The 24,021-nt window shown below is 34.8% G+C and overlaps 3 protein-coding genes across 3 annotated transcripts; 2 read left to right on the forward strand and 1 right to left on the reverse strand.

Moving 5' to 3' along the window:
- The first annotated feature begins 667 nt into the window (after positions 1 to 667).
- Positions 668 to 6,975, forward strand: LOC114725557 (probable caffeine synthase 4). Its single transcript, XM_028912085.1, has 8 exons — positions 668 to 786; positions 929 to 1,318; positions 1,432 to 1,683; positions 1,809 to 2,168; positions 5,531 to 5,614; positions 5,745 to 6,149; positions 6,280 to 6,548; positions 6,633 to 6,975. Exons 1-8 carry the CDS (start codon positions 706 to 708, stop codon positions 6,973 to 6,975), a joined length of 2,184 nt encoding a protein of 727 aa, XP_028767918.1. The 5' UTR covers positions 668 to 705.
- Positions 6,976 to 8,727: 1,752 nt separating this feature from the next.
- On the reverse strand, positions 8,728 to 13,945 carry LOC114725587 (bifunctional dihydrofolate reductase-thymidylate synthase). Its single transcript, XM_028912115.1, has 12 exons — positions 13,624 to 13,945; positions 12,178 to 12,686; positions 11,649 to 12,048; positions 11,531 to 11,575; positions 11,314 to 11,379; positions 10,378 to 10,439; positions 10,221 to 10,295; positions 9,970 to 10,135; positions 9,753 to 9,876; positions 9,390 to 9,496; positions 9,133 to 9,296; positions 8,728 to 9,041 (listed from the first exon to the last, which is right to left on the reverse strand). The coding sequence occupies exons 2-11, from the start codon at positions 12,600 to 12,602 to the stop codon at positions 9,189 to 9,191; spliced, it is 1,578 nt and encodes a 525-aa protein (XP_028767948.1). The 5' UTR covers positions 12,603 to 12,686; positions 13,624 to 13,945; the 3' UTR covers positions 8,728 to 9,041; positions 9,133 to 9,188.
- Positions 13,540 to 23,117, forward strand: LOC114725558 (phosphatidylinositol/phosphatidylcholine transfer protein SFH3-like). Its single transcript, XM_028912086.1, has 16 exons — positions 13,540 to 13,615; positions 13,904 to 13,988; positions 18,809 to 18,874; positions 19,510 to 19,764; positions 20,002 to 20,101; positions 20,192 to 20,458; positions 20,640 to 20,717; positions 20,910 to 21,011; positions 21,218 to 21,267; positions 21,430 to 21,529; positions 21,620 to 21,712; positions 21,813 to 21,875; positions 22,158 to 22,266; positions 22,393 to 22,793; positions 22,933 to 23,007; positions 23,106 to 23,117. Exons 1-16 carry the CDS (start codon positions 13,540 to 13,542, stop codon positions 23,115 to 23,117), a joined length of 1,932 nt encoding a protein of 643 aa, XP_028767919.1.
- The last annotated feature ends 904 nt before the right edge of the window (positions 23,118 to 24,021 follow it).

Consider the following 24,021-nt stretch of genomic DNA (forward strand, 5'->3'; position numbering starts at 1 on the left):
ATGACTATCTTTGAATGGAAACTCTTTGACATATATAATCAATATGATACTTTAGAAAATAAATTACAAATTTAGAGGGATAGAATTGATTGAGAATTTATATTTAGCACCAAACCTAATTCTCAACTAGTTTTTATATTGAAGAATGGAGGTAGCATATTAGAAAAATACAAAGAATATGATTTGGACATAAGGTACAGTATCAATTATTTATTCATGCGTGTCGGGTACAAATGAGTTATAATTATAACGTCTGTGTGTGTGTACGTCTTTTATATTTGCGTAGTGATGCCAGATCTGATATCATTATACATATCTTCTTATTTTATGGCTGATTAGTGTTCTTATTATCCTAAACGTTGAGAACAACTTCATGATCCCCCTTATCATCCCACCTTCTATGCGATCCAGCGCAGGACATATAAAATAATCAAGTCCTGGCAAATCTTTGAGCGATCAATTTGCCGATATTGGTCATTATTATAATATTACAATATACCAAAAGTAAACTGAGGGTGATTGGTGGAAATATTTTGCAGAAGATATGTTTTGAACTGACAGGACAGCAGCTAATTTATTTATTAAGAAGAAGCGTCGGCAAAATAGGTTTTTTTTTTCCTGAGCTAAATTTGGATGTCATCTTCTTTGTGCATTTGTATAAAGCGTGAGAATTATAATTGAGCTAAGTGGTCGTCAACGGCGGACATGGCGGTGCCTGTAGAGCAAGTGATTCATATGAATGGAGGAGTGGGAGAAACAAGCTACGCCAACAACTCTTCAATTCCGGTACGCTGCTCTCTTGTATTCAAACATTTATATTAACTTCTTCAAACGTTTTCCTATGTCTTTTTAATATAGTGATTGAAGGTGAAAGATATCAGATCGATCAGTTCTATAATATATATAGATCATGATTTTGTTTGAGCAGAAGAAGGTAATAATGAGACTGAAACCTATACTTGAAGAAGGCATCAACAAGATGTACGGCACCAACCTCCCAACTTGTATGAAAGTAGCAGATTTAGGGTGTTCTTCTGGACCAAATGCACTTTTGGTGGTATCTAACATCATCGATATAGCCAACGAAACAAGTCTTAGATTGAAAGTTGATCCACCCACGTTCCAGTTTTTCCTTAATGATCTATTTGGGAATGATTTTAATTCAATCTTCAAGTCGCTTCCAGAGTTCTATCACACCCTGAAACAGGACACAACATGTTTGATCAATGCAACGCCTGGAACTTTCTTTGGCACCCTCTTTCCTTCCAATTCCATCCATTTCTTCCATTCCTCTTTTTCTCTACACTGGCTCTCTCAGGTCATCATCATCTACCTTCAACTTCCCTACCTCCAATTCTCTATTTCCTTTTCAGTTATATGTATATTTTTAATGTTTGGATTACATATTGTATACTGAATGTTGGGGAACAGGTTCCAGATTTGTCAAGCGAGGAAGCAAAAATAGGAGATGATGATAAAGGGAATATATATGTGACAAGCATTAATCCTCCATCGTACGCTAAACAGTTTAAAGAAGATTTCAAACTATTTCTCAGATCACGCTCCAAGGAATTGGTACCTAAGGGTGGAATGCTTCTTACATTTATGGGAAGATTTGATACTTCTGAAAATATAACTGTTCCGGGGCTCATTCGTATGATACTCAATGACATGGTCTCAGAGGTAATTAGATAAATTTAATCATTTCCGATCATTAAGCATGTTGAATTCTTCGCTATCCAAATCGTTTTTTAATAATTTATATATGCTACACATGGATGAATCAAGATAATAAATAAATGCTGCAGAATTTGATTGAAGAGACAAGGTCGAAATATTTCAGTGTGCCAAATTATTTTGCTACTGCTGATGAAGTGAGGGAAATGATAAAGGGAGAAGGGTCTTTCAGTGTAGAAAGATTGGAGAGTATCAAAACAAGTTGGGACGGATCAAGCTTAGATGATGAAACAAGCAAAAAGAGATTTACGGATGAGAATGAAAGAGCCGAGTTCATAACCAGAAACAAAAGATCTGTCTTTGAACCTCTTTTGAAGGCACATTTTGGAGAAGGAATCATGGATGAGATCTTCCTTAGATTTAAGAACAAGGTTATCCAATTCTTGCCCAAATTGGAGTATCCTATTTTGGTTGTATCTCTCACTAAAATTGCTTAAAAATGAGGGCCATTAGAATGTCTGTGTATGACCAATAATCAACAAAGTATAATGCTAGCTGGCTCGTGAAATGATAGCAGACTGACGAAGAAGCTGCCTAAGTCTTTCCTTTCATGGATTTCTGGAAGAATTTCTTCAATTCATTGCTTGTGGGTTCGAATGAAATGTATCTTAGTTTATTACGTGGTTCTTTAAGTATGGCCAATAAGTCAAAGTATCGTTTGAGTATTTATCAGATGTACTTGAGTCGTTTTATGCTATGTTGTGTCAGTATTATCAAATATAATCAAAATTAGGAGAATTCCTTGTTATCAAATATAATCAACAAATTAGGAGAATTCCTCATTTAATTTATAAATTACAAGTCACTTTTTGGTGGTAATAAATGGTTCATATACTTCTTTAGTTCAATTTATAAGTTAGGAGAATTTTTTTTTATTTATAAGTCACATAGTTAAATATTTGATAACCTTTATTAATTATTATGCAAATTATTATTGTCTTATGTACTGATTGGTTAGAGGCTAGAAGTTTTTTAAGGGGGGAAGGGGAGATGATAGGTTAAGCCTGTTTGGTTCGAGAAATGAAGGGGAGGGAAAAGGAAAAAAAATTGTCTTTTAATGCTTCTCTTTTCTCCTTTTACTCCTTTTTAAATTTGGGGTTTTTGGAAGAGAAAAAAATTTTATATGTCATCCTAACTAAATTATCCTTACTAATTATTTAATATTACAAGTTTGCCCTTTCTTACTAAAACCCCTTTTTTCACCTCCACCTCTTTTTCAGATAAGCTGCTAGTCTTTTCTGCTATTTTTAATCTTTTAATGGAAAGTATTTTTTTTTTATATTTAGAAGAAGTAGTTTGTGCGTCAGAGACTAACAACAAATATATACAAATATTTTACATGTGGGGACAACAATCCATTTTATTTTTTATTTTTATCGTACTAAAAATTTAACAAGCATATTGAAATTTGCAAAACGATATGTTATAATTAATAAAAAAATATTACTTAAAATGGATATAATATTTTTTGTCACATGTAGGTATGGTGATTAATTTTTTGAGACTCATAAATTAGAAAATAATAATTCTGATTTAAATATTATAATAAAATAATAAAAATTTAAATAAAAGGATAAAGACATATTTGTTACTTTATAATTAGCTCTCATTCCTCTTCCAACCAAACAAGAAACATCCCTTCCCATTGCTTTCTTTTGAACTAAACAAAATCATAACCCCCTTCCCCTTTTTTTCCCTCCTTTTAATTAATCTCTCTTCTCCTTTCTTCCATTGAACCAAATACTCCCTCCATTCCTTATTATAAGAGACATTTGATGCTTATGGCATGTTCCCATATATAAGAGATACTTAAAAGTTGTCTCTATTTTTTTGTATTGATTTTCTATTTTACCCCTATTTATTTTGTCTCCAACTCATATTCTCTCTCCCTCCCACTTCTCTTTCTTTTAATAATTTAATTGTTCTCTTTCATACTCTCTCTCCTTATTAATGGAGACATTGTTGGAAAAAACATTATACTTTCTACACATTAATTGTCCTCAACTAATTTTAACTGTTTTTTTATTAACGTAATTTGGTTATTTATCTCTTATAATAAAGAATGGAGGAAGTAAAGTTTTAGGGGGAAAAATACATTAAATAGAAATAAAATCTAAAAATTATTTAATTTTAAAATAGAATTAATAAAATCTAATATCTTTTTCAATTATAAAAGTAACTTTCTTTTACCAGCAATTATAAAAGTAACTTGCAAATGCGAGTATTTGACAAGTGTATGGAGTATCTAAATTAAAGGTTATAGCCTTTTGACCAAAAAAAAAATTAAAGGTTATAGCCGTGTAGGGTTATGATATCAAGGTGAATTTAAGGTGTAATAATGATCATTAATTAAATAATTATGGTGAAGTTCAGAAAATTTGCTCATTAACATTTAATGGTGAGTTATTTCATCTGGCTTGTGACGTACGCTTGTTTTAGATTTTCAAGAGAAAAAGCACACTGTTCGTGTTCGGCCGTTGAATTTGGATTCGGTTCGTTTCATCTCATTTCCTTTGACTCTCTGACTGTAACTACATTTATTTATTTTTGTCTTTCACTCGCAATGCTGTGAGTTAGTGTGCCAGTGAAGCCAGAGATCAGTTTTTACCAACTCATAATTATACTCCCTCCGTTACTTATTATATTGCAAGAGACAAATAATCAAATTATATTGATTAAAAAAACAGTTAAAATTGGTTAAAAATAATTGATATGTAAAAAGTATAATATTTTTTCTAACAATACCCTCATTGATAAGGAGAGAGCATGAGAAGGAATAATTAAATTATTAAAAGAAAGAGAAATGGGAGAGAGAGTGTGTGAGTTGGAGACAAAATAAATAAAGATAAAATAAAAAATTAATAAAAAAATAAAAACAATTTTTAAGTGTCTCTTATACTCCACTGGTTCTATTTATAAAACACTTCCAACATGTTTCACACAGGCTAAGAAAAACCTTAAATTTCATTAACTCATTTAAAATTTAATGAATTTTCAACTTTATCCCTATTTAATATATATTATACCTCATATAAACAAAATCAACACAATAATAAATGAGGGGTAAAATTGTACATCTATAAAAAATTTCTCTCAGTACCCTATAAATAGGCCAAAAAATACATTTTCTTTCTGCCCTATAAATCGAATCAAAGGAGTATATGGGAACATACTATAAGCATCAAATATCTTTTATAATAAAAAACGGAGGGAGTAGTAATTAAATATATTTGACCCAAAAAATTTACATATAATAGAAAATATACTTTTAAAAAATAATACATCGAAAAATATAATAAGAAGAGGCACCACACAAAAAAATAATTAATTAAATACAAAATTATATAAAAATTAAAAATCAGGATAAACTCAAATTAAAGTTTACTCCTATGATCCTATTTATAAGTCACTTCTAACATGTTTCACACAGGCTAAAAAAAACCTTAAACTTCATTAACTCTCATTTTAAATTTAACAATTTTTCAACTGTATTCCTATTTAATATACGTACATATAAACAAAGTTAATACTGTAATAAACATAAGGTAAAATTATATATCAATATAAAAAAATTTTCTCACTGCTCTATAAATATGACTAAAAAAATCTTCTTTCTCTGCCTCATAAATAAAGTCAAAAGACTATAAAATAGACCACAATATTCTCCAGATTTAAAGCAAGAGGGAGTATTCTTGAGCATGAGATAGGATGACACGTAACTGCGCAGTGCTTCATGTAATTTATAAGTGGGCTATTTTAATCTTTCTGGAACCCCACCAACTCTCAATCGGAGCTAGCATCCATGGCAACAGACACAGTGCTTCACATGAACGGCGGTATTGGAGAAACGAGCTATGCAAACAACTCCTTACTTCAGGTTCTTCATGAATATAATTTCTCTCCCCAGAAATTCAACAAATTAAGCAGCTATATCCGTGCATGTTAGGACAATATATTAGTTTCATTCTTAATTAACTTATCTAGTTTTTCGCATTATGTATGATCAGAGAAAGGTGATGCTGAAAGCGAAGCCCATTGTGAAAGAGAACATCACGAGAGTCTACAGAAAGATTCTTCCAGATTGTTTGAATGTTGCAGACTTGGGATGCTCTTCTGGGCCCAACACATTGATGACAGCATCAGAAATTATGGGAATTATTCATGCAGTGAGCTTAAGCTTGAGACTGAAGCCACCTTCGTTCCAGATTTTCCTCAATGATCTTCCCGGAAATGACTTCAACACAATTTTTCAGTCCCTTCCTGATTTCTACGGCAAGCTCCGACAAGACCAAGGAGACAAATTTGGACCTTGTTTTATTGTCGGGGTTCCTGGGAGTTTCTATGGAAGGCTTTTCCCAGATAATTCCATCCATTTCTTCCATTCATCTTTCAGTGTCCACTGGCTCTCTCAGGTCAGAATGAACACGTGCATGCAAGCAGATACACATTAATTAATTCTAGATTGTTCAGAACATTAATATAATCTTCATTTTAGCTTGTACAACTAATTAAGGATGTTGCTCTTGTATGTTCAATGAACAGGTCCCAAAGGGTTTGGCTAGCAACGGAGGCACAGCATTAAACAAGGGAGACATTTATATAACAGATACAAGCCCTCCTGCAGTGAGAAAAGCATATTGTGAGCAGTTTCAGGAGGATTTCAAACTGTTTCTGAAACTTCGTTCAGTGGAATTGGTACAAGGTGGTGGCATGGTTCTCACATTTCGTGGCAGACTTGAGGATGAAGATCCATCAACTATCTTCAACCTAGTCGGAATGGTCCTTCATGAAATGGCCTTAGAGGTATCTATGTCCGTTCTGATATATGATTGTGGGAATATAACTTGCTACAGTTTCTTAACTCATTCTTTCGAATGGTGGGGTTTGCAGGGCAGAGTTGAGGAGGCCAAACTGGACAAATTTGACATTCCATATTATGGGCCGACGGAGAAGGAAGTGAGGGAGATGGTTGAAGAAGAAGGATCGTTTAGTGTAGAAAGAGTGGAGTACAGCAAACTGGGTTGGGATGCAGAGATGAATGAGAGTACTACGACGCCCATGAAAGCAAAGTTTGTAGGACAGTACATGAGAGCCGTGACGGAACCTCTTCTGAAGAAGCAGTTTGGGGATGAAATCATGGAGGAATTGTTCCAGAGGTTCACAAACCAGGTTGGGCAACTCATGCAGGTGAAGGAGCTCGTTTATAATAATCTCATCGTTTCCCTCACTAAGAACTGATTAACGCATGTCAGAGAGAGAGAGAGAGAGAGAGCATGAATGATGGATTAGGAAGTTCTGTACTAGCTCCATCTATAAAATAAAGCACTTGTACGCTTAAGCATCAGCACTTGGTTATTGCGATGACTCAAACTTAAGTTGTGTGTGCATGAAGTTATACTTGTGCCGGCTAAATCTCTAGTCTCGTGAGAATTTCAAGAAAATCAACCCACTTCTCTCAAAAGCGCCTCAATTTTTTTTTAGGTTGACATACCCCCCATTGTTTTAATTGATACAATTTTATTTTTAATTTTTTAAAGATGGTGCGATCCTACCCATCATTAACAAAACTTTAAACGCCTATTAACATATGTTGGGGTTAAAATTTCTACATAAATAATTTAGCGGGGGGGGGAGAAACTCGTGGGTTTTTCACTCAGAAAGAAACCTCTGGTTTTGTATTCGGGCGCCCTTTACAGAGGTCGGTCCTGCATCGTCTCTGGTGAAACCATCGCACACATTGCAAGCAAGATCATAAACATCGCAAAATGATCTTGACTCTCTCTCTCTCTCTCTCATTCCCCAACTCTCCTCTCCTTCCATAGCCACCTTCTTCCACGGCGACGAAGAGAACAATGGGAAAGATTTCGTTGCCGACGGAAGAATGACGGAGCAACCAAGGAGGAAGCAACGGAGGATGAAGGCGAAGTTAGGGACGTTTCCGGATCCAGGTTTGCAAAGGAGAAGAAGGTGAAGGAGATAGAGCGGCGGCGAAGCAACACAGGCTGAAGAAGAGTAACAAAAATTCATTGGATAAAGTTGAAGTCGGCACTCGGCAGAGGAAAGGCCTTCACTAAGAAGACCTTCGTCGTCGACGTCACTGGTTGATTTTGAACAGACGTGGAGTGTTTCCGTTCGAATCTCCGCAACGTTCGAAGGAGGAAAGACGGGGGGAGTGGGTCCTCATAATGGTTAATCTTCGCAGTCGCAGGCAAGCCGCAAGGGGAAGGTTCAATCTCTGTGATGTGTGCTGGCAAGCCAAAGATTAAAAGGCCGCAGGTTTCTTTTTTCTTTTTCTTTTTTTTAAATTACGTATGCGGAAACTTTAATCCCAATGACATTTACGATCCGTTGGTAATGGATAAGATTACACTAATTTTTAAAAAAATCAATAATAAACTTATACTACTAAAAAAATTGAGATGTTAAATGAACTTGAAAAGAAAAAAATCAAGATGTCTTTACTTTACCCTTCTTTAAATAATTAATTTACCTAATATGTTTTAATTTATGTGAATTAACTAACTCCTATATGTAGTATGAGAGTATTTTCTTTTTTCTTTTTTTTTAAGTTTCTAAAAACGTTCATTTTAATATATAAATAATTTGAGATAAAGATAATCTTTTAAAAGTTTATCTGTTAAAAAAATTAATTTACCTGTTAAACTTTACAGATTTTAAACTTTGGACTTGGACGTCTAAACGATGATAAGCACGAACAATGGATAAAATATAAAGAGCCAAGTATCATCATATCAACCGCGAAATGAAAATCATTTTTCATTCATTGTATACCACATCCATTACAGGCATGTTTGGAAAAGAGGTCAAAATTACTTATATCCACGTGAAACCCTTCTCATACACTTATCTCGTCTTTCATAAATCATAATTGAAAAACCATTTATAAACTATTTCAAACAGGCTTTATATTATTCTAGTCAATGATTAATATTATTTGTTTATTCTTTTAAAGAAACATTTCCCCCCCCCCCAATTCTGTACACCAAATTCAACGAACACCTATATTGTAAAACCAAGTAGGAAAGCAAATAATAAGACGAGTTATAATCTCAAATTTGAAGTATGCGACGTGTGACTTGTGTATGAGTTGTGTTACAGTCAAAACAGCCAATGACTGACATAAAACAAAATGCAGTTCACCTAAAAATCAGCTTAGGAACCACCAAACCATACATGTGATGTGGAACTAAATAATGTCCACTGACAGCAACCCTATACCAAAGCTTCAATTCCAACTAGTAGCTCTCTTTATTAAGTACGTAAAAGCCTCATATCTTCATCGCCTGAAGCAGAATACATCATCAATGTAATCTAAATCTCCATGTTCAGTGGTCAGAGAAAATATAGTACTAATTATGAAGGGATGATACTTGCCTCAGTTCAAAAAACATGGGCAGCCTGAAGGGATTAAGAGTCAATCTCCTAGATGGTTACACGGCCATCTTCATTTCTATCTTCTGGGAAGGATCGTAGCCTACGAGGTTGAAATCAGAAGCCACAAAAGAATCTATATCCTTCTTTGGGTTTATCTTCAAAATCTGCATTGAAATAAAGGTGATCAGGGAGACAGTGTCGGTACTTTTTAGCCAGCCATGTCAGGTCAAATTGCTTCCTGAACATAACAAACATACCGGAAAAGGTTTTGGAATGTTACGGAGCTGCTCCTGCAGAGGTCTCACGTGATTGCGGTAAACATGTGCATCCCCAATGACATGGATAAAATCACCCGGAACAAGCTCTGAAAGAAAAGGGCATAGCAATATACATCTGTCAGATAAGCAATGCCAATTCTTTCCGTTCTCTTTGCTTGTCAATAAATATCTGAACCTTCACCAGTGACCAAAGTTTTATGGAAACCCATAAAACTCGACATTACAGCCAAAGAAAGACGGCACAAAACATTTATTAAACCCAGAAAACCTTGAAGTTTAAAATGACTCGTATATCTGACTACACATCTAAATCCTAAGCAAATGCTCGCAAAATTTGCATACCACAAACATGAGCAATCATGTATGTCAGGAGAGCATAAGATGCAATATTAAAGGGCACACCCAGGCCCATGTCTGCAGATCGTTGATACATTTGACAAGATAACTCCCCATTTGCTACATAGAACTGCAAGGAAGATGCCGAAATCTTAGAAAGGGAGGGGCATGGAGAAGTACAGATTCACTTTGTTTCAAAGACAACCCAGAGAGGACTGTAGACCTGTGCAAACATGTGGCAGGGTGGAAGGGCCATTAATTTAAGATCCACTGGATTCCAAGCTGAGAGAATAATCCGCCGATCATCAGGATTATGCTTTATCTTGTTAATAACATCTAAAAGCTGATCAAATCCTTTGCCAGAGTAGTCCGCATGCATGTCAGTATACCTATAGAATGATACGTGGATAAACTGAGCTAAAAGACCCCAAATGAAACAATATCTTTACTGAGAAAAAAATATGATCCACCTACTTGGCACCAAAGTGCCTCCACTGAAACCCATAAACAGGTCCCAAGTCACCCTCCTCCCTCTCTGCCAATCCAATACTGCAGTTACAAGACAATCAGTGACTACATCGAAAACACAAAGTACTATCTCTATGAATAAAAGCTGATAGTCAAGCCTTGCCTATCAAGGTATTCTCTGGATGCATTGCCATCCCATATATGGATCCCTTTTTCCTGTAGCACCTGTCAACAACATAGATTTCAATAATAGATTTCAATCAAAAGGTACAGAGCATCAATATGTGAACGATTTACATTGAAAGTTTTGCATAGAATAATATATCTTCATGGTTTCAATATTGGCAAGCATTGGAACAAGCAGAAAGCCAGAAACAACTACCAAACCATTTTCTGTAGCAATAGGAAAGATTCCTTCCTCTAGGCTAGAATATAAATACGACCCCATGAATTTCCTTATAAACTGTCAGGTGCTTTAATCTCATTTTGGCACAGCTTATGCAGATAGCCACTGGAAATGGTTAAAGCTGTAGCAGATATGAACTATCAGGTCATGACTTCACAGCAACTTGGCATTTTTCACCAAAGAGCATAGCAAAAGTTTCACCAAAATCGATTCTTGAGTTAGTGAAACATGTCACTATATGTTGTGTATTCTACATTACCACATGGAAGGAGTTAGCATAAGCCTCAAATTTCATTTTTCTCCCTTGAGAGCAAACCTAGCTAACAATGCTCCATTTTATCTATTCAAAAGTAAGCCAACGAATATTGTTTTAGAAAACTTGTAAGTGATAAAGAGTGTGCTCATCTGCATATAGATTAGCAGGAACCCCACATACAACACGCTTTTAATTAATGATATTTTTATAATTTATAATTAGAGTAAAGATTAGTGCTGAGCTTGTGAGATGACTGAAGACATTCCCAACCTTCTAATAACTGAATCTCTATTTGAACCCAAGTTCAAATAATATTAAGGCAAGCTTCGATTACTTAAACTAGGCTCATCTCAGCCTCTTGACAAGTTAGTTAGGAAATATGTGGCACTCCATGTGTACATGTGCATGTGTATGTATTTCGACAATGATGTTATTACCTTGGCATTCGTTGAACCACTTATGAACCAAAGAAGCTCTTCAACAACCCCTCGCCAAAATACTTTCTAGGAAACAAATGAAGAAACCATGTCAACTACATCAACACATACAATAAATATTTCTTTCCCAAAAATCCTCCAGCGAAATTAAAACAAACAAAAAGTAATTGAAAGGTAAAGTAAATTTACAGATGTCTTAACCAATATATCTGCATACCTTAGTTGTTAAAAGAGGAAAGCTTCTGCGCAAATTAAACCTCATCTGCAAATATATAGAGACAATAAGCCATCATATAAATCACAACCATCTCTCAAAAAACCAATCATGATGTTACCTGGCAACCAAATTTTGAGAAGGTGCCAGTCCCAGTCCTATCATCCTTAGCAGTGCCTTCAGAGATGATATCTTGGACCAGATTGAGATAATTGTTCTCCTCATGCCTCTCAAAAATCATTTTAGGAAGGAAAGCGAAGTTCTTGACCTCAAATTTTGAGGAATCTGATCTATCATCACAAATTTGATCAGAATTCTGACTCAGGGAATCTGCTATAGAGCTCCTTACTCGTACATATGTGGTAAAACAATAGCGGATGTTGTTCTCCACCCTAGGAAAGGAAGAGTACCATGGCTGAAATACAGAGGAATCAATTGGAAGTATGAAAGTATCACAGTCGATGTTTGTCTCAATTTCAGTAATGTGGATAGCTTCACATGCAGGTGCATTCAGAGCCTCTCTGCACATAACAATTATCAGCTATAAGAAAGAATTAATATGAAAACATAGATGGCATAGAGGAGTGGAAAAGTTTTTTTGTTTTTGAAGTGAAGTGGAAAAGGTTTTAATAAAATAAAATATTATATACCTAAATATCTGGCCACCTCCTATAACAAACACTTTCTCAATTGACAGACAGTAAGGAGAAGCAGCTAATAATTCCAATGCGGAGGACATGCTCCCACATATAACAACATTCTCAGCAGTTGCAATGTCAAATCTCCCAGAGCACGTAAGAACAACATTAAGGCGACCAGGAAGAGGGCGATTCTCAAGAGGGATACTCTCCCATGTTTTTCTACCCATTATCACTGCATTCTTCTTCCCAGGATCAGATGTCATTGAAGTGATCTCCTTAAAAAATTTGAGATCAGCAGGCAGTCTCCAGGGTAGTTTTCCATCCTTACCAATACCCATAGCCCGCGTTGCAGCTACAACCACTTGGTAATTCCTCTGTGGATGAGGATGTGAGTTGACATTGCCGTTGGACATTACAGCAGAATCACTGGCCATGATACAATTCAAAAGACGAGAAATATTTAAAGGTGCAGCCTGAAAAAAAGACTGCAACCAATTCTTCTGTAAGTTGAGTGGAACCTGACACCAACAAAGAAATAGATTCATACTTCAGAGTGCTATTATACATAAAATCATTCATATACAGAAGCAATACAGGATGATATGGATAAAGTACGTGGTGAGCTGCGAGGGTAAAGGTTACAAAATGAATATAAAACAAGCAACTTTCTAAGATATAACATTTCAAGGCCCTTTTTGGGGCCAACTAAAATTTCAAGACGCTTCAAAAGATTATTTCTTGGCAGCATAATCCAAATTTTCCAGAGGACATCTCTGTAGCTAAGGTGTAAAGTGTAAACAGCTAAAGTTACATAGCCGTGCAAAACACTGAAACAGTGACCATCTGTCTCTATCATATATGGTTTCACAACAAATTAAATATGTCCTGCCGATTTTTCCTATCTGCGCGGAAATAATTTCTCATTTATAGAATCGTTCGTCTGCAACTACAGACCTAGAAATAATTCGAAGACAACGTAAAGTCTGAATCGTCAAACTCATAATAAACAAGAAAGTTTCCCAGAATCCGCTTTTTAACTTCAAATCGCATCAAACATACAGTACTGTCGCACAAGACCCGTCAATAAAAGTCAATCGCATTGACGCTCCTTGAATCAAAATCCAGGAACGGAAAAGATATGAATCAAAGAATCCAGAAGATCCAAGGAGACGGAGACATTAACGGGAAAGGTGAGGAGAAAATTATTGAAAACCCCAATTTTGAAACTAATTCATACAAAATTTCCATAGTTCATGAGCCATATGTAAACATCGTGTAGAAGACTGGAACTAGCAAATACAGCACATGCAACAGATTCAACACCCAAAAAACCATGCAGATGATAAATAATCACCATCTATATTCGCAGAAATGTGGAAGCGAAGAAAGACACATCAACCAGCCAAAAGAAACAGCAAAGCACCCAAACGTGAAGAGGAAGAAGAAGGTACACACCGATCTCAGAGCGAATCGCAGAAGGTAGCAGGGACTCTGACCCAAAAACCTTCTGCAAAATTCCAAGCTTTATCCACTCACAAAACCATAAACAGAAGGGGGAAAAAAAACAAATGACAATAAAAATCAAAACTTGTGAGAGTTTGGGGCAATGGGCATTGATCGAAAAAGGAGAAAACCAGAAGCTAGTGCTCAAGAGAGTGAGTGAGAAAGTGCGAGAGGGAAAATGGGAAAGAAATGCTTTTCTTCTCAGCTTTCGATTTTTCCCTCTTCTATGCAGTGAAAAAAAGCAAACGAAAAAGAGAAACCCAGGAAAATCCAAAACCCCAGTTGACGCGGAATGCCGCCAAACGGAGAGCAGTCTGGTATGGATCACGCTCGGTCGAGGATATACTATACGCATACGCTACCGTATATTGAGTGCGTACTTATATTTGTTTTCCGAATATGCCCCTAGTTTTTCCCAAATTAGTGTTCTTGGGATATTTTTTGTCTTTAAGAATTATAATCAAGTCTCATAGAAGAGAAATAATTACTAAAAAGTCTCAATAACAATCTGAGCAAATTGTAATAACAATAGAGAATAACAACCTCTGAAACTTGTTTTGTAATTTTTTTCCTTTCATGGGATTTGATTGTAATTCTCTTTTTTTTTTTTGCCCGCCTTTGGATGTTCTTTAATCTTAACCATTTACTCCTCCGGTCTTAAATATAAGACCTATTTTATAGTGCAATTTATACTAAAAAATAGGTATTATATTTAGGATCAGAAGTGTATTATTTTTCACTATAATAAATAAAAGAAGTACTACTATTAAACAAATAAAGCATGCTTTTTTTTGCAATAAAAATCTTCACCCATTAAGTCTATTATTTTATCTTTTCGTCAATAATAATATATTGTTCATTCATTTTTTATGACTATCTAGATATGTCATATTTAAACATTATCAAATTCAATTGAAGATAACTTTTCTGAAAATATATTTTATATTCACACATATTCAAACTCGAGATCTCATAATTAACTGGTCAAAACCTCTTCTAGAGAAATCAAGAGAAAATGATAAAAGAAAATACATGTTGAATATCAAAAAGACAAATAAGTCTAGCTAACTTTCAAATTCACACTTCTTCAAGTATCATTTTTCCTTTATATATATATATATATATAAAAATATATACATATATCTAATGTACGTGTAACTAAGCAGACAAGTTATACAAAAGACTGAAGAAAAAACAGTTAAAGGAATTAAATGGGAGAAGCGAAAAATAAATCAGAAAAATCCATTGGAATATTAAAAACATGCTATTGATGCATTTGTCAAGTTTTACATATTGTTTCTTTCTCTTCCAAAAACCTTCAATTTGGAAGGAGAGGCGGAAGAGGAAGGGGAGTATAAAAAGACAAAATTTTTTAACTCCCCTCCTCCTCCCTTTTCTTTCTAACTTTTTTCTCCTTTTTCCTCTTTTTTTCTTAAAAATGAAAACCCCAACCAACTAGGAAAAAGGAAAAAAAAGGCAGGGAGAAGAAAAACTGAACAAGTAAAGTAGGTATTGAATAAAAAATAAAAAAGGCTAAGAAGTCTCAAAAGTCATCCCATATTGTGTTCTATCCCAATTCTGGTTTTGTCTTACCCTAGTCTCATTCTAAATGAGTCCATCCCAACCCTAAATTATCAGAATAAGGTACAGGAATGAGCACCCTTCAAGCATAGTTTCAAATTTGTCTCCTGATTTTTTTGTGCCAAGTGCATTCAACAAATTTGTCAAAAATTTTAATGTGCATTTAATTGTTAAGATTATTTTAATTATTAGTATAATCCGATTACCTATTTAATACACTGTCACTACTAAATAATACAGACATTATTGCATTGTTAATATTCACAATTATGTGATACTCCCTCCGTTCCTTATTATAAAAGACATTTGATGCTTATGGCATGTTCCTATATATAAGAAACACTTAAAAGTTGTCTCTACTTTTTTGTGTTGATTTCCTATTTTATCCATATTTATTATCTCTAACTCACACTCTCTCTCCCTCCCACTTCTCCTTCTTTTAATAATTTAATTGTTCTCTCTCATGCTCTCTCTCCTTATTAATTAAGGCATTTTTAGAAAAAAAAAATTATACTCCTCCGATCCTTAATATAAGACCCATTTAATCAATTTGATTAGATTAAGGAAGTTAGGTAAGTTAGTTAATTATAAGAAAAATGATACATTTTTCCTAAAACACCATGATCATCTTTCTTAATACCCCCACTCCCTCTTCTACTTAATTATGGTTGAGGGAGCATCCGTAGGGGTAATTTAGAGAAAATTGATAAATATGATAAATGGGTCTTATATTTAGAACCAAAACCAACTTAAGAATTGAGTCCTATATTAAGGACCGGAGGAGTACTTTTTATGCATTAATTGTTTTTAACTAATTTTAACTATTTTTTTTATCAACGTAAATGAAGGGAGTACTACTATATGAAGTAAAGTAAAACAAAATAAAATATTTACGATGATTATATAATTAAGTTTGAATCCCCAAGAGGGTACTTCCGGAAATCAAAGAAAGAGTGGGGAATTAAAAATTTAGGTACGTGACTTTAATACAAGCAAACGCAAAATCAGGGTCCCACACGAGTAATTTATTATTCTACGCCTAAAGGGCGGGAAAACCATAGATGCCCAATCATATACCGACACTTGTAGGCATGTCTTCCTCGGTACCTATATCCTAATCTTGGCCGTTCACTTGGCGGTCATGTAAAGGTTCATAGTTTTTCTCTGTTTTATTGTTTGGTGAATTGGTGCTTCGTCCATTTCTATTTTCACTTGCTCTGATTTGAATTTTTATTTATCTTTATATGAAAAATGACCCAAAAAAACTAGAAATTACTAAATTTTAAATCAGACTTAGTAACAATACTTTATTTAATGTTGATAATACTAAATTTACGAGTGACAACAAATTTTTGTTAATATTTTTTATTTAATTTTCATCTTCTTTTTTATCATTTTTTTAAAATTGAAAAAAAATAACTCTAACATTTCAAAATCACAAATTAAGAATGACTACAAATATGAGTTATTATTTACTTTTTAAATATTATTAATCGTCATTAAAATGTAATAAATAATACTAATTTGAAATTTTAAAATTTAAATATATTTATTTGGATTCTTGTTATTATTTATTCAATTTCTAAATATAATTATTACTTATTTTTAATAATATCTCTATCATATAAAAATATTAAATGAAAATTTTCAGAATTTTATATATTATTTTTTGACAAATAAATAAGGAGAGAGGAAATAATACTCTGACATCTGAATTACCCATTTAGCTTCACTTGAGTTTTTTTTTTTTTTTTTTTGGTTACAGGAGGGGGCTAAAGAGCTTCACTTGAGTTTATCCGTACATGCGACGCAATCTGGCCGTCCACGTCGGTATCTCCTTATCGACAGACGCTCTCTTAACATTTTCGTTTTCTTTTCTTCCTTTTATAATAATTTTCTATTATCTTTGAGACTCACATCATTTTCAAAAATTTAAAATGGTAGGAATTAAACATTGATATCGTGCTCATCACGCTAAACATATTGGGCAATTTTGTTAATAAATGGCTAATTGCCATGACCAGAATTCAAGAAATAAAAATGTATTATTATAATTTAACGTGTACTTCTGGTCCAAAAAAAAGTTTAACGTGTACTTATAAACATTATCTATGGGATTCATGAGGAACTTTGTCTTGAAGTATTCTTCCGATTCTTAATATAAGACCTATTTAACTAATTTGATTATATTAAAGAAGTTAGGTAAGTTAGTTAATTATAAAAAAAAGTAACACATTTTTCCTAAAACACCATAATCATTTTTCTTAATACCTCCTCTTCCTTTTCTACTTGATTATGATTGAGGGAGTATCCATAGGGGAAATTTAGAGAAAATTGATAAATATGAAAAATGAGTCTTATATTTAGGACCAAAATCAACTCAACAATTGGATTCTATATTAAAGACCGGAGGAGTATGAGTTAGAGTTTCTTCCTTTTATTTTTCTGGATATGTTTTTTCACCAACTAATGAAGTCTCCAATTTCCATTCAATATATATAAGCGGTGGTGAAATATAATTTGATCATAATGGTGTAAAAGACCTGATTCCTCACCAAACTTGTCATTAACAAAATGGCTTATTTACAGGTTGAGGGGGGAAAAAAGGTCATGAATATAACCAAATGCTTCCGTAAAATCTTTGGAGTTGCGAGTTCTAATTATGCGAATTATGAAAAAAAAAATTGGGGGGGGGGTTCAATAGACATGTAGATTGTAGAGAGATACTACCTTGGATCCTAAATATAAGAGCTAGTTAATTAATTTGAATAGATTAAGAAAATAAGTTAATTTAGTTATTTGTAATAAACATGTGTTTTTTTTAAAAATATCTTTACTAATCAAATTTATTGGTTAGAACTATCATTATTACAAGGACCATCTTAAAAAAAATAAATAAATATGAGAGACAAAATGGATTGGGTTCTTATATTTATGACCAAAATAAAATTTAAACAAGGTCTTATATTAAGAGCAGAAGATACTAATATTCATTGTTTGTCTCCTTTCTATTTCAGGAAAGTTGGGATGAGCCTTTCATATTGCAGTAGCAGCAGAGGAGAGGAGGCAGCCATGGATGAAAACTTAGTGGAGCCCCATAACACAGCCTTCATACTGTTGACCTCTACTTCCAGCTCAGTTCTTCTAATACTAAGTAATTTAGTAACCAATCATTGAAGCCATTAACACTTTGCGTGGCATAATCAAACTTGCTCATATTCTCAGACATGCAATCCATAAATAGAAACAAACAAACAAACCAACCAACCAACCTTTTATAATATAGAATATGAGAATCTTAGAGGCAATCTTGGATTTCTGCTAAATGAACGGAGTGGCTTGCATTTCGCCAGTATTAACTGTCACGTGTGTTTCCCGTTGGAGCAAACGGAAGCTGGAAAACTGAAGAACTGTCATATTTTAAAATAATAATAATCCTATTTAGCAAAACTCTAAATTCAGCTGTACCATCCTCCCGGAGATTTACTCGGATGATAAAATTTGCTTTTTCACTATTGTTATTTTCTTCCAGACCCCCCTGCATTTTTGTCTAAAGGTATCATCATCATCATCATCATCTTCTTCTTCTTCTTTCTAAACCTTTCGAACCTCCATTGTTCTTATATCTTGTTAGATATTTCCGGATTTTTCTTTCTGGGTTTTGTTTCTTCCTTACGTGTTTTTTGGTGGATACAGGTGTAGGCAAATAGGCAAGGGCTCAGATATTGGGCATATTTGGTGTATGTGAGCGCTTGATCCTTTTGCCTTAGGCTGGGTCTGCTCACCTGAGTTATATATTAAGCTTCCAAGATTCTAATCATGTGTGAGACTACCATGATGCCTGAACCTCTAAAATTGGGTAAGTGTTTGCTCTTTGTTTGCATTTTGTCTGGAATCTTTATATGTTTATAGGCTGGATTGCAATATGAAATGCTCGAAATTTTGCGTACTTCGTGATCATGAAGGTGTGAAATAGGCAAAATGAAAGAATGAGAATCTGCACGTCGCATGCAGATAAAACAAGAACTTGATAAGAAACATAAAAACTACGGCAGAATTTTTTCACAAAATATTTACAGCCATGAGCCATCCCAGCTATGCTGGTCTCCGAGCGTTCAATAACGTTTCTCAGGAAAATTATTAGGTTGATGACAAATCAAACATCTCTAAAACTTAAATAAGAATCTGGTAACATGGTTCTGTGGTGTTTGCAGAGCCAGGTTCTCACCTAAACCCTTTTCTTCATCCTAATACTACAGGTGTTGAAAATGAATATTCAGAGGAAGAAAGGAAGAAAAGGGTTGGAGCTATAAAGAAGGTGGCAATCAGTGCTTCAAATAGGTTCAAGAGTTCCTTTTCAAAGAGAGGTCGCAGGCACAGCAGGGTCATGTCTCTGTCAATTGAGGATGACCTTGATGCAGAAGAGTTGCAGGCGGTTGATGCTTTTCGCCAAATGCTTATTTTGGAAGAATTATTACCCGCCAAGCACGACGATCATCATATGATGTTAAGGTAGCCCTTGTCATAGTCAAAATTATCCATAGGCCTTATGATTGTTAACCAGTTATAAGACTAAGTACATGTTTGGTTTCACGTTGTGTTTTTATGGCCTCCAAAATAAAACCAAACACATAGCAAGTATGAGAGGACATGTTACATATCATAGTTTAAATATTCATGGTCGTTCACTTTAGTAGAAGTTTTGAGTTGAAATCGTTCTTGGCATGAAGTTACCGCATGATGATACAGATTCTTGAAAGCAAGGAAGTTTGACTTTGAGAAAACAAAGCAAATGTGGGCAGACATGCTTCAATGGAGAAAAGAATTTGGTGCTGACACTATCATGGAGGTATACTCCTGTGCAGCCTATCTGATGTTTTTCCTGCACAATCACTGATTAATTGAAAGTCTAACCTCAAGTTAACAAATGTTCCCTAAGGATTTTGAGTTTAAGGAACTAGACGAAGTTCTGAAATACTACCCACAAGGGCATCATGGAGTGGATAAGGATGGAAGGCCTGTTTACATTGAAAAACTGGGTCAGGTTGATCCTAACAAGCTGTTACAAGTGACAACATTGGATCGCTATGTTAAGTATCACGTAAGAGAGTTCGAGAAAACCTTTGTTGTGAAGTTCCCTGCCTGTTCAATTGCAGCAAAGAAACACATTGACCAAAGCACAACCATTTTGGACGTGCAAGGAGTGGTATGTATGAAATTCTATATACATACATATTAATGTCATTGTAATATTAAGGACGATATATCGTCGTTTACTTTAAGACCTTATAGCGAGAATCTTGACGGTAACATTAAGTGACAAATAATGTGAAACATATACTTAAAAAGTAAGTAAAACAAAACTGATGGCTGGCATAATTGACCAGGGACTGAAAAATTTCAACAAAGCCGCAAGGGATCTCATTCAGAGGCTTCAGAAGATTGATGGTGACAACTATCCTGAGGTACTCCTTTGGCTACGTATGCTCTAGCTTTTTTCTACCAAATTGAATCAGTTACAATCATAAAATCATGTATTAGGAGAGAGAATGATGACAAAAAGATATGGATTGTTATGTCATCTCACAAGGTACCTGCCCAGAGTAAATGATATAATCGCAATATGCACTAATTGATCTTCCTTTCTTTCCACTTAGACCTTGAACCGAATGTTCATCATCAATGCTGGCTCTGGATTTAGGCTCTTGTGGAACACCGTGAAGTCATTCCTTGACCCCAAGACCTCTGCAAAAATCCATGTACGTATTTCTAATCCCCTTATCCCTTTGAAGCCATTTTTATTCCCATCTATGACAAAGCAGAGGTTTGAGGCTAAAACCTATTGCTAACTGTTCAAACTTCTCATCTCTGAAGTCTAAGCAATAGCTAGTGACTTCTTTTGAAGTATCCTTTCAATTTGGCAAAGCAGTCACACACGACAGTTTATTGATGATTTATTTTCCAGGTCCTAGGCAACAAATACCAGAGCAAGTTGCTTGAAATCATTGATGCCAGGTTCAATTTTGCCCCTCCTCTCATTGAGTATACAATATCTCATTTCCACACAAATTAAGCCTACCTAACTCACGAGTAACAGAACAAAATTCACTTGAGTTAAATCTCATGACACTGCATAGTTCTTCCCTTAACTTCTTATTGGTCCTTCTTATTTACCAGTGAACTTCCAGAGTTCTTGGGAGGTACTTGTACTTGCGCAGATAAAGGTGGTTGCATGCTCTCAGACAAGGGACCATGGAATGACCCAGAAATCTTCAAGGTAGTTTACTGATGAACTACCAGTTTTGTTGGCTAGCTTCATTTTATGGCATCATAAGACAAGAATGGAGTGTGTTCTTTTGATGATTAGATGGTTCAAAATGGTGAGGGGAGATGCCAAAGGAGAGCCTTGGCTGGTATTGAGGAGAAAACAATAAATGAGGATGAAGCAGTTTACCAAAAGGTACTCGTTTTCACATCTTTTGAAAGTTTCACCGTGCAATAACAATTCTTGTTCTGAAACATTCTTCTCCGTATTTCTTTCTGATTGCTACAACATTAAGGGAGGCGATTCTTTCAAGAACATAAAATGCTTATCGCCAACCGTGGAGCATGCCAAACCAGAAGTAAGTTTCCTAGACTTCACTATTGGTTTTTGCTATAAACTTTTTCTTGATAGTTCAAGGAAACTGCATATTGTGGTGAAATTTGCCATGCCAGAGGACAGAGAACCATGAGCATTGCGAGGACAACTTATCTTCTTTTTTATCTATACTAAGAAAAACTGTAACAAGTGTCATCACTTGATCAATGAAAAAGATTTCTGGGTTCATGCTAATTTCTCTCATGTTTCCAAATACGCTGTCAACCTTCATTTTCTTTTGAATTCTTCCCACTATGTATTGCAGATTGCAAAGCAAATGAGTGGTTACAGATATGATGTCTCTGTCCCAATGGTGGACAAAACTGTTGATTCACCTTGGTCAAGAGCAAAAGATAAACTTGCAATTTCCAAAGGTATTACGTGCAGTTCTATAGTTGTTAACAAGCCTTTACATATCTTGTTAGTGCCTTGTGATTCTTGCTTGTTTGGCCATCAACATGCAATTTATTAAGATATGCTAGTTGAATAGGGTTTGTTAGATTCTGATGTTGGAATTGCTGAAGCTGCAGATTGTTTAGCTGCCAAGCCTAATGATAGATTGAGCGGTCAAATAGTAGGAAGGTTCATGACATTAATAATGGGAATACTGACATTGATTAGGGTGACGAAGAACATGCCTAGGAAGCTCACAGAAGCAGCACTTCAAAGCAACTCAGAACATTACGACGGAGCCATGACAAAAGGGCATCGTCAGTTGCCGGCACCACCACCAGTTACCGGCTGCGACCACATGTTGCTGATGAAGCGCATGGCTGAGCTTGAAGAAAAGGTCAATGCTCTGGCTAGCAAACCTCCCATGCCTCCAGAAAAGGAGGAAATGTTGAATGCTGCTCTTGCGAGAGTCAGTGCTCTAGAGAATCAAGTGAATGAAGCCAAAAAGGTACTCAACTCAGACTATCAATGATAAGAACTACGGATTAGAAAGATTTGTCTTTTAAACCATCCCGTTTCATTATCATCCCTCTATACAAGAAATGAGATGGATAAGACTAACCGTATGGTGTGGTTTGTGGGAATAGGAGCTTGATAATGCACTTGCTCGACAGGGGGAGCTCCAAGCAGCCATTGATAAGAAGAAGAGGAAAAGGAGACTTGTATGTGACTTGATATTAGTTTTTCTTTTTCTTTTTACCCTCTCCTTTTAATATATTTGAGAAACATTCTGATGTTCTTCTTGGGTATGGGAATGCAGTTCCGCTGGTAAAGCTGAAGGAAACGCCTGTGCCTGTTGTATTGAAAATGAGTTGGCCATCTTCAACTCCATTCTTTTATTTTGATATTGTTGCTTTGTCTAAAAAACTCGTGTACATTGTTCTCTGTGATGTGAATACTTTTGATTTCTTAACATATTTTTCTGCCACTCAAGTTTTGCGCCTTTCACATGTTCATACTCTTATGATATCGCCAGTTTTGTTTGGGCTCCTGTATGTTTCGTACCAAGTCAATTGGTGAATTAGAAGTTCTATTTTCAATATCCTCGGGCAACTCATTTCAAGTTGAGGCAATTTAACGGTGCGAATTCATAAAATGAGTACGTAAGTTACATGTTGTAGTGACTCACTTGGGCGGGCATCTTTTATTAACGTTCTTTTTATAGTGTCAGTGCACAGCTTCTTTTTTTTTTTTTTTTGGTTATTTTGACCTGAAGTGTACAGTCTATTGATGAACTTCAGCTTGATTTAACAGGACTATTTTAATACTTGAAAGATGACTCTAGAATTGACTAATTTTTCAGACATTTTTATCGATTTACTTTCTTTAGAATTTTTTAAAAAAAAAAATCCATGGTGTAATATTGGTAGTGATCAAATACTTTGTTGAACTTGAATCGGTATTAGATTTTGGGATGGTCAACTGGTACAAGAAACATTTGGGCTTAGAAGATCATAAACCATAGTTGAATTGGCCGGGGTAACAACACCAAAATTCAGATTTCGTTTTATTTCCTCACATTTTTGCTGATAACTATCGAAATCCTTAAACTCTCAAATAACAGTTTCAAAGTCCTCCGATTCTTACCTTATTCAATTGGCGATTTCAGACCTCATAATCTCCAAATTCTTGTCTATTCATTTTTTATTTTGGGCCACTATTAACTTATATCCAAT

Source organism: Neltuma alba, unplaced genomic scaffold, assembly GCF_004799145.2.
Source record: "Neltuma alba isolate B1F8T4 unplaced genomic scaffold, ASM479914v2 tig00012255_pilon, whole genome shotgun sequence".
Classification (NCBI taxonomy): Eukaryota; Viridiplantae; Streptophyta; class Magnoliopsida; order Fabales; family Fabaceae; genus Neltuma; species Neltuma alba.

Excerpts from the sequence above, each read along its gene's own strand:
- LOC114725557 (XM_028912085.1), top strand. The coding sequence starts at position 706 with ATGGCGGTGCCTGTAGAGCAAGTGATTCATATGAATGGAGGAGTGGGA. Across the intron at positions 787-928 it reads CCAACAACTCTTCAATTCCG|AAGAAGGTAATAATGAGACT; the intron begins GTACGCTGCTCT and ends TTGTTTGAGCAG. Across the intron at positions 1,319-1,431 it reads CTCTACACTGGCTCTCTCAG|GTTCCAGATTTGTCAAGCGA; the intron begins GTCATCATCATC and ends GTTGGGGAACAG.
- LOC114725587 (XM_028912115.1), bottom strand. The coding sequence starts at position 12,602 with ATGGCCAGTGATTCTGCTGTAATGTCCAACGGCAATGTCAACTCACAT. Across the intron at positions 12,049-12,177 it reads GGAGGTGGCCAGATATTTAG|AGAGGCTCTGAATGCACCTG; the intron begins GTATATAATATT and ends TGTTATGTGCAG. Across the intron at positions 9,297-9,389 it reads ACATTCCAAAACCTTTTCCG|ATTTTGAAGATAAACCCAAA; the intron begins GTATGTTTGTTA and ends ATTTCAATGCAG.
- LOC114725558 (XM_028912086.1), top strand. The coding sequence starts at position 13,540 with ATGTGGAAGCGAAGAAAGACACATCAACCAGCCAAAAGAAACAGCAAA. Across the intron at positions 20,102-20,191 it reads GTGCTGACACTATCATGGAG|GATTTTGAGTTTAAGGAACT; the intron begins GTATACTCCTGT and ends ATGTTCCCTAAG. Across the intron at positions 22,267-22,392 it reads TAAACTTGCAATTTCCAAAG|ATTCTGATGTTGGAATTGCT; the intron begins GTATTACGTGCA and ends AGGGTTTGTTAG.